At 43.3% G+C, this 10,808-nt stretch overlaps 1 protein-coding gene across 1 annotated transcript; it reads left to right on the top strand.

Annotated features, from left to right (window-relative positions):
- Nucleotides 1-464: 464 nt before the first annotated feature.
- Nucleotides 465-10,249, top strand: LOC308097207 (calcium-responsive transactivator-like; the record flags this gene model as incomplete). The annotated part of the gene is given in 12 exon segments (XM_080444867.1): nt 465-539; nt 2,180-2,256; nt 2,368-2,452; nt 2,678-2,813; nt 3,295-3,414; nt 3,417-3,482; nt 6,199-6,363; nt 8,066-8,155; nt 8,576-8,668; nt 9,236-9,355; nt 9,593-9,720; nt 10,223-10,249. Coding segments are annotated over 12 exon segments (1,182 nt in total).
- Between the last annotated feature and the right edge of the window lie 559 nt (nt 10,250-10,808).

Here is a 10,808-nt window from a genome sequence, read left to right as displayed (position 1 = left end):
AACTATTGAAATTGGAAATACTCCATTAAAGTAAAAATACCTCAACATTGTACTTAAGTACAGTACTTGAGTACATGTACTTAGTTACTTTACATTCACTGATCAAAAGATACAACGCACTTCAGTGAGAAAAGTGGTAGCGGCTACTCAATCTGTGGACTATACCAAAAACAGAGCAAGCTGGGGGGTTCCTCTATCCTTGAAAAAAACGTTGTATTCTTTATGGAGTTGTTTGCATGGAGGAGAAATGATATGTTCCTAAAACATTGTAATCTATTCAAATTCATTGAGGGGAAAAATTAAGTGCTTTCATGACCGAGCATGTATAACAGAACTGATTCCCTGAATACCCCTATTTCAGAGTAATGGTGAAACTGTGTAGCCTAATAGAGGGGGCTGTGCTCCAGATAATAAATATTAGAATAAAGAGCGTATTATAGGCTATTTATTTCCCATATGACAACATGTCGGTGGCATTTTCCTCGGCGCGCCCCAGGGGGGGTAATAAAGGGGAGGTGACGCAACAAACGATCCAAAAGGTAAAAAGCCGTTCAGGGCGTTAATTTATGTTTTTAAAAATATATTAATATTGTATTATTTCATGGGTGTGAGCGTGCGATCTATAGGCCTGTCACAATTAGGCTATTTACATAATCGTCTAATCGCAATTATTTGAGATAATCGCAATTATTTTGTCATAATCGTCATAATCGTTTCCATGTTCAAGAAATATTCATACATTCAAGCAGAAACAGCAGACCTACAAGCTTACAACGCTGCTAAGTATAAGTATAAATTTAATAAATATGTCAACAATTTATTTGTATATTTAAGTTATTTTGCCCGGTGCAATTTTTGATTAGGAACAGAAATTAAATTTGTTACAATGTTAATATTTTTCGTAGGCTACGTGAAACAGATATAGGCGATATGTTTGGTATCAATTGATGTTTTGAATCTTATATGGTTGCCATTTAGAGCCTAGGCTATATACTGTATATTAAACATATAGCCTATGGTAATTTTTCAGACATCTTTTTAAATATGAATACACATTGTGACTCCTCAAAATAGAGGCAGGCATCCCAATGACAATTCTGTAGCACATGGTGGAAAGAAAGTGAGAAACGGTGGGACTATCCGAACCAGACAGTTTTTATTTTTATCCTTGACCGAGCCATGTGTTTAAAGGGATGGGTGCTGCTGTCTGTCTGCCTATCGGTGAAATAGACCAGTGGTTCTCAACCTGTGGGGCGGGTCCCCACATGATTTTGTGGGGGTCCCCAGATGACAGTTAAGTGACAATTTAAGGGCTTTTAAGAACATTTTAATACCTTAAAACAAAAAAGAAGAAGAAAGAAAAAGACCATTACTGTAGCTACTGCATCAAAAGTAATAAACAAACTATATCCTACTGGTCAAACATTGGCCAAATTGTCAAATAATATAAGAAAGAGGAAATAATTGTGAAAATAGCCGATCTACAAGCTCACAACGCCTGGAGGCGTTGTAGATCTGCTATTTTCACAATATTTATCTGTGGAGTCAAACAAAATGTAATGCCTCAACTCCTACATTCCAAGTGCTTGTCAGGGTGGGGGTCCCCTCCCCAGGGCGACCCCCCAAATATTGTTTTGGGGGGTCACGGCCTGAAAAGGTTGAGAACCACTGGACTAGCCCACTGACGCCTATTACAAAGCAAAGCTGACTTTGATGTAACAAATGACGGTGAGATGCCAAGGATAAAGCAAGCCTGCAGGAGGAGAAACTGTCTCCGTCCTAGTTCAGTGTCTCTCCAAGGTTCTATGGTAAAATTAAACATAAAGGGAAAAAAAACACCTGACCCAGATTGTTCTGAGAATAGACAGGCGTGTGTGTGTGTGTGTGTGTGTGTGTGTGTGTGTGTGTGTGTGTGTGTGTGTGTGTGTGTGTGTGTGTGTGTGTGTGTGTGTGTGTGTGTGAGCGTGTGCGCGTGCGTGCGTGCGTGCGTGCGTGTGCGTGCGTGCGTGCGTGCGTGCGTGTGCGTGCACGTGTGTGCGTTCGTGCACGCATGTGTGTGCACTGTGCAGGTGTCTGATCTTAAAGTTCGGAGTCCAGACCCCCTTTTTTTGTTTCTGAATTATAGCATGTTCCCATGTAATTTAACATACTCTGTATTGTAATATTTTCTCCCCCAAAGATGCTGGATGAGAATCATCATTTAATACAATGCATAATGGATTACCAAAGCAAAGGCAAGACAGCAGAATGCACACAGTAGGTGTCATGTGTTTCCACATTGAGGCTTCATATGTCAGTGTGCAGACATAGGCCTATACAAAAGCAATCATAGTGGTGACATTTTCACGGCTCTGTGCTTTTTGACAGGTATCAGCAGGTCCTGCACAGAAATCTTGTTTATCTGGCGACAATAGCAGACTCCAATCAAAATATGCAGTCACTTTTACCTGCGGTAAGTCTGCCTCATCAGGTTTCAGGGATAGGTATTCAAGTAATAATTATACTTATACTGTGCTCACAACGTGAGCTTGTAGATCGGCTATTTTTGTTGCGTGACTCCTTTATACAACGAAGTATCAGGCTATACTGTTCTAATCCACACACGGCACCTCCACCATCTATCTCTTTACTTTGACACCTATAAATTGTGACATCCATCAATGTCGTCCCTCCGCAGCCTCCCACTCCCAACATGTCGATGGGACCTGGAGGCGTGGGCCAGAGCGGGGGTCACTCCCAGAGCAACCTCAATGACAGTATGGCGCCGGCGGGACCCCCAACCACATCCATGATGCAGGGTCAAATGTCCAATGGTGAGAGATCGTTCCACACAGGAGTTCCACACGTACAGACTTGTCACGTGTGCTTTCTTTCACACAAAAGCAAATGTGCACACACAGAAGCACACACACGCTTGTCGGTCCTTGGTCTCGAGTGCATGTCTTTCTCTGACTCTGCCGCATGTCTGCTGCGTCCACTTTGACTTCTTGCAATTAATTAACTTACTGCTTGCAAGCGTCTGTGCTCTTAGCTTTTAGTCCAGCTAATGCTCTATATAGCCATACAATTCTGTGTTCCATTACAGCTAACTTGTGCCTTCCGATCTATCCCTAATCCTTTAATTTATTTACTTTTGCACCCATGACTAACATAGCCCATCACTCAAGCCCTATACCACCCGCAGAAGCTTCCGGTAAAGATGAACTGAATGTGTTCCCATGATGCCTATATGAATATGATGATGGTGATGATGATGGTACTACTGCATTGGGACTGTGCGTGTTGTGTCGTCAGGCCCCAGCCACGTCCCCACACAGTCTGGTCCCTCCTCTACCCTCAGCCTGATGGCCTCAGCCTCCGGCTGCGGTCCCCCCGCTCCCTCCTCGCAGGGCAGCATGATCCATATGACTCCTCCTCTTCCTCTTCCTCTTCCTCGTCCTCCGCCTCTTCCCGCAGCAACCTCAACATGCAGTCTAACCCAGGTGAGCCGGGTTTAGAGGGATCCGGTCCAGGTGTGGAGGAATCCGGTCCGGGTGTAGAAGGATCTGGTCCGAGTATAGAGGGATGATCCGGTACAGGTGTAGAGGGATCCGGTCCAGTTCTATGTGCTAAGCTGTTGAATAGACTATGTTGGGGCTTAGAAGACGCAGGCAGAGAGGCCGACAATCATTTCTCAGTTCTCAACTCAACTCGTCTTGCCCTAAATCACAACATATCTTAGCCACTCAAGCTCTTGTTGACCGGAGTCCTCCCAGGGCTCTATACTAGGCCCTCTTCTGTTTTCACTCGACACACAAGTTCGGAAATGCGCACCAGAGCGCACTCACATATTGGTTTGTATTGGCCAGTGTGCTCAGTGCTATATTTCTGAACGCACCCTAAATATCTTCGCAGAAAATAGCCGATCTATATGTCTATTACGGCAAGATATAGACATGTGATTTCTGCCCTTGTTTTAAATTTACATGGGGACAAAGAATAACAACGATCAACACATTGCTCTTAAAACCAATACATTTTTCAGATGCAGAATTTGACATTCCATAATTTCTGAATCCCTCCTGTTGCCCAGACAACGGACAAACTAAAACAACCAAACACATTCAGTTCATCAGAGAGGTCCTGCTTTTTTTGTTCCTCACCTCCCCGCTCCAGGCTTAACCACTTTTGCCCTATGTATGTCACACTCTGACCCTGTCCTCAGCCCCGCCCCCTGTCTTTCCATTGCTGGCCATAGAGTTAAAAATAATAGAGAGGGCACCCGAAATCCCCTCCCATCCACTTGCATTGAGTTGCTCACCCAGCGCATGAAGCGAATTCACCCCTTCTTCCGGGTTGGAAAGTGTGATGGGCGTAGCCTATTTGGGGCCACTGTGATATGTTCTGCGTCACAGAAGTGACGCGTTTTACATCACAGAGGTGCGCGGCCCTGTGCGCAAGCTTGTGCGCAAGCTCGTGAGTCGAGCCCATTGGTCGAAACCGTTTTCGCTCGTACATTGTGCAGTGGCCCCGTCCGTTTAAGCTGCAGTACCTACGAATGGCCAGCATGTCCAATGCGCTTCAATGCAACCACTGGGTTCTGGGGGCTTGTTCCTGGCTAAGGATAAGGATAATTCCTTTAACAGGTCCGTTCATGAAAGTCCTTACGGTCTTGTTTCCAATGAGTCAGCAATTAGGGGTTAAGAGTCTTGCTCAGGGACAAATTTAATTTCATCGACACATTTGCTGGCCTGGCCTGGACTTGTACCTGGGGCAACCAGGGCCTCTGGCTCCCTAGGCGGGCTCACTAACTAACCACTCAGCTATGGCTCGCTCCTTCCCCCCCTTTTACTGGTGATCAGGAGACTGGTGACACCTGTGCGCTCAACTGCCCGCTGTGCCACTGATTGACTATTACCCTGGCCTATTTAACTGGGCGTTCTCTGTTGGCCCAGAGGGCTGTTAGATACGGTCAGGGACCTGACCCGGGTAATACTTGGACCAATAAACGGAGCAACAGAACCAGGAGAATGCAGAATAATATCCTTTACTTTCAGTCAGGTAAAACAGGAACAAAGGTACACTTCGGCAGAGGGAAAATAAAAAAAGGCAACGGCAGGACACAACACAGGGAGAGTTTAACACGGTACAAACAAACAATCGGTCACACGACATAAAGTTATGTTATGTTAGTTAGTTATCAGTGGCACAGCGGGCAGCTGAGCGCACAGGTGTCACCAGTCTCCTCATCACCAGTAAAAGAGGGGGAAGGAGCGAGTCAGGAATGGAAAGACGGGGGGCGGGGCTGAGGACAGGGTCAGAGTGTGACAATGTACTTCAATGTACGAGAAAATAGCTCACAACATGTGCCATCATGGCGAGTTGTGAGCTTGTAGATCTGATATTTCCACTGTTTTTGAAACATTTTTCTAAAAGAAATAAAAAAAAGAAATAAAAAAAGCCCAGAATAAGGTCCCCAGGGTTAATGTGGTTAATTCTCTTGATCTCTGACCTTTGAGATGCAGCCCTTCTTTCTCTGGTTGTCTGTGTGTATTTATTGTTGTTTATGCACTCATATCACTGGCATTCCCTTGCATTTGTACTTAAAGAGCATCTTGAAAGTATTTTAGAGAACTATGTTTTTTAGTTTGTTTCTTGATTTTTTACTTTACACACTCTTCCTCGGTTGTGAAAACAACATGTATGCCGGTAAGTGCTGTTGCTGATGTTGGCGATCAGTGCATCTGTGTAGATCAAAGTGTTGTCCGGGGACCCCCAGGCATCCTTGAGGGGGTTCCAGGGGGTCCCCAGCAAAATAAGGAACAGTTCAACTTAAGCAATTAAAAAAAAAAAAATAGTCGAGCCATGATGTGACGATGCTGTGATCTTGTACATCGGCTATTTTTGAAGTTTTTGCCAAAGACATGAACAGAATAGGGACGCCAGGTTGAAAGTGGTCTAGAATGTAATCCAATAAGAGAATGTACCGTATAAGAATGCTTATTCAGATCATAGTACGGTAGTTGCAGAATTCTGTACTTAATCTAATCCAATCTAAACAAGATCTTCTTTAATGGGTGTCCCTGGCACCACATCTTCTCAAATGTCGGGGCCTGCAGCTTAATGCGTATCAATTTGGGGGTCCTTGATGTGAAAATCACTGGTGTAGAATAACGCAATGAGGTCATCTCTCTCCCATAATCCCACCTACCCTCCCAGTCTCCATGATGCAACAACAGTCAGCCACCTCACACTACTCCCCGGCCCCCGGGGGCCAACAGCACTATCAGGGACAACAACAAGCCATGGGCGTGATGGGCCAGGGTGGCCAGGGAAACAGTATGGTGTCTCAGAGGCCAATGGCTTACCGCTCTTCACAGCAAGGTAAGTGGAGACCACTTCTCTCTTCACGCTGCTGTGGGTTGGCAGTGGGAAAATGATTGATTATGCAAATCATTCTGATTGATCAGCTTCGGCTTAGCGTGTTCGTTCGTTCGTTCGTTCGCTCGCGTGTGTGCGTGCGTGCGTGTGTGTGTGTGTGCGTGTGTGTGTGTGTGTGTGTAGAAAGATAAGGTAAATATGTTTTTTTGTGTGAATATACAGTAGCTTGAATTCGAAAGTGCTTCATATTTGAATTAGCAAGCTGGTGGCTTGATATTTTGCAGTGAAATTAATACGAAGTGGTTGTTGGAATGGTTAAAAGGTGTTCAATAAGTGTGTGTATAATGTCAAATGTTTATAACGGCTGTAAGCTTGAAAACTACAGTGGATGTGATATTTGTATGATGAGTGTCTTCATCATTGGTTTCTGTGTGACTATCTGAAAAGTCAGAGCAGATGTTGAAGCTCTTTGGTTTTAGAGTCTGTCCTCCTGGGTGCTTGTGACTTTAAGAGCCAGATGGAAATATATCACTCTTGTCACATCAGATCTCGATCTCTAAATCATTTTACCCATGATGCTATGTCAGCATGAACCTAATAATAGCTCCTAACGTCTCGTCTTTTGAAAGATGTGGACTGGACACGTGCCTCATTGCTTGAACAGGATGGGAGACGGTTTCCAGGGTAACAGATGTAAGGCATCATTCACTCTACCGTACCACACTATGATCCTAACTTGACTAGATTAAATATTTCCACATAGGGGGGTGTTATTATTATTATTATTGTTGGTAACATTATATCCAAAGTTTGTCTGGGTGCCTCGCTCACCAGCCAGCCTCTGATTGGTTGTAAGGCTGTTGCTAAGGCTCTTCTGTGGTTCCTGGGTGATAATAGGAGGTGATATCAGAGGAGGTTTTGCTACTGATGTAGAAATTAACAGGTTCCTTTGAACACCTTATTCCTTCAATTTTCCTTCACTTTTGATTAGATTTCAAACTGGTCTGCAGATGGTTTTCGCAGCTTTTTTGTCGAGTTTGTCTGGTTTCTTTTTATCTCTTGCTGCGGATGGTTTTCGTAGTATTAAGTTTGTCTAATAGGATGGGAAGACAAGGAGTGGAATCTGGAGTTTCTGCACACTGACACCAAGCAGAGATCAGATTCTCCCTGATAACTGGCTTTTTCTTCTCATAATCACCCTGGGATATAATCACTTCCATGGCATTATTCATTAGTAGTTTATTCAGTTATCCATGACCGTTTCCAAATTGGGCTTGAATACTTTTTTCATGAACATATGTATTTTTGTACAAACAAAAATTCATGGTCAGTGAGTGAAATTAGACATCATAAGCTCTCAGCAGAATCAAGACACATAAAATTGGACATTCTTCACTTCCTCATTGAATAAGGGATCCTAGCCAAAGTCAAAAGTATCCATGATATCATCTATCAGTATTCAATCTCTCCCCTGTCCTTCATTTTCAATGACACACGCGTGCGCACAAACACACACACACACACGCACACACACACACACACACACACACACACACACACACACACACACACACACACACACACACACACACACAGCTCCAGAGCCCAGTGTCCAGCATGCCCAGTTCCTCTAACCACCACCAACACATTGGCCAGTTGGTCCGACCGCCTCATTAATCCATCGGTGGTGTCGCCTGTCTTGCAGGACCTGCAAAGCAGTACATGGGCCAAGACGAGTTCTACGGAGAGCAGTCTGGGCACAATCAGAGCTCCAGCGAGCAGTATTACCCTGATGGTAATCATGCACAGCCTTAAACCTTATGAAATTCGTACCCTCTCTCGGTCATGGCCTTTCTTTTCCTCACTGTGAGAGTTGATAATGCACCGAAAGAAGTTGGGAACGGGGCTGATGTTGATCTGAATTATGTTTCTTCCAGTGTGTCTTGTGTCCATACTGTCCCCTTTTGGTGTGCAGAAATTTCAGATTTCATAAATTGTTTGAGCAGTTTGTCGCGGACAGAGCGCAATGCAATTCCCGGGGTGTTTGTGCCTTGTGTGTCACAGGAGTTCATATTGAAGTTGGAGGCCCGGCAAATGTTTTTTTGTGTGCTTGTCTTTCTGCCACTGTACATGTATTGTGAATGTTTACGCTTCCAACTGTGAGAGGGATGAGTCGCTGTGGCATTTGTTACGTGTTGAATGCCGCCTTCTGCAGGTCATGGGGAGTACTCATATCAACAGTCGTCGTATGGTGAACAAGGCTATGAGAGGTCCTTTGATGAATCTTCACAACACTACTATGAAGGAGGTAGGGATGCAATTATTCATTATTTTCTTAGTGATTATTCTAGCTATGACTTACATATGAAGCACGTTTTTATATGGGGCTATATATTTAATGTCAACAAATTGACACAAAAACTATTCTAACTGATTTATTATAATTGGCTAAATCGATTAGTATGATTAATCACCTAAGCCCTATTCTATACTTAGTCAAAAACGGTGTCATGCAAAAAATAATGCCACCTGTTGTGAGCTTGCCTTGGAGATCTGTTATTTTTTGCTATTCTTTCAAATAGATTATTTTCTTAAAATATATTATGTTTTAATATAATTGATTAGTTTGATTAACTGTTCCTCCTCTAGAAGGAGGTACCATGTAGCCTTAAAATAATTCACTGAATTATTGCAAAGAACTATTGCAGAATTCGGTCTCTGACTCTGTACAGTAGGGTGTGCTGTTTTCCAGTGTCACGCCATTTATATTCCAAGCCCTAATGATTATTTGTTGTCTATAGGTAGTACTGTCAAAGCACTAGATTAGAACATATGATAAGTGTCAGTAAAGATGAATGTGTGTGTGTGCCTCCAGGTAACTCTCAGTACAGTCAGCAGGGGGCGCAGTACCAGCAGAGCTCTGGCCAGCAACAGCCGTTCAGCCAGCAGCAGTACTCCTCACAACAGGGCTACGCTGGACAGCCACAGGGATATGGTAAATATGCATTTAATATAGACTGTTATGTTAAGAGATAAGCTACAAACTCACAAAGCATTGCGATGTGACATATTGTGAGCATGTAAATCTTATTATATTTGTCATGCAAAGAAGTATGTAGAGTTTAAGTGGTTAAGAAAATGCCCAACCTCTTTTTTTTTTTGTACAAATGGAACACTGCATACACACACAAACTGGTCATAGAATGTTCATGTATGAACGACTCGCCTGCAGGTGCTGGGCAGAGTGCCTCCTCCCAGTACTCCCAGTATCAACAGGTTCAAGGACAACAGTATGGATCCTACCGCTCCTCCCAGGGTGCACCTGGAGGACAGGCACAGAGACCGTACACCTTTGAACAGGTATGTTACAGACGATGTAACATAGACATCTCTTAATATATGCAACATATTAAACTACTGTATGTTCAGCCAAACTCAAATTAGTACACCATGGAATACTTTTCGATTTAACGATAAAACACTTGAGCACTTCGCCCGTTTTCAACCTTATCTTCATATAATTGGTCCTCACTAATGCTCATTATAAGTGCACAATTTCCATCTATTCGCTCACGTGTCTCATTTGTGGGCTGTGGACAGTTCAGAAACCAATGACGTCATCGATGGGAATTCCAAGCTAATAGAAACTACAGCCTTTCTCTTCCTGGAAAGTTGGCATGCTGAAATAGAAGCCATTGTTCTTGCATTAATAACATCATCTTATACCATCTTATAAATGAGCATTAGTGAGGACCAATTATATGAGGATGGGTCAAAAATCTATGAAGTGGGCTTTAAGGAATGCATTAACTTTGTGTACTACACTTATCGTGTAAATAATCTGTCATCTTTTATCTCATAGGGTCAGTATGGAAACTATCAGCAATAAAGTATCACTTATTTTCCTTGTTTGATGAAAATCACACGGGGAAGGATCCGGAAAGTGAAAGACTCAACTGTGGTACGATGTATTGTATCCTCTTGTCTTATTCATCATCCCTTTAGCTGAGAAAATAGCCGGAACAAACATGACCCTCTCCTCAACTACTTCGCTCTCTCTTCAGGATCAAAGCTGAACGATATAGTTCTGTAACCTTAACCCTATTAACCACTCAACCCCAGTTCTTTGACGATATTTTATACTTCGTCACACAGCGGTGTTGCACCGCGAAAATATAAAGCCGATCTATAAGCTCACAATGTGTCGCAATGCGACGCGTTGTGAGTTTGTAGCTATTTTTTTTAATGTTTGCCTATTATTGACATGCCCAAAATTGGGACGCCAGGGTTAAAGTGGTTAAAAGCCAGGGTAGGTCCAGGATGAAGTCAGTTAATGCCGAAACTACCTGAGAGATCTGTAGAGATGTGTCATGTTGAAGCCTCAGGACCCTGCCTCTATATACCTCCCTGTTTCTATTATAACTCACCTTTTTATGCTGTGTCGTTTT

Source organism: Gymnoscopelus braueri (genome assembly GCF_963280865.1).
Source record: "Gymnoscopelus braueri genome assembly, chromosome: 12".
Classification (NCBI taxonomy): domain Eukaryota; kingdom Metazoa; phylum Chordata; class Actinopteri; order Myctophiformes; family Myctophidae; genus Gymnoscopelus; species Gymnoscopelus braueri.
Note: the sequence above shows the minus strand (reverse complement) of the source record. Positions and strands in the feature narration are given on the sequence as shown.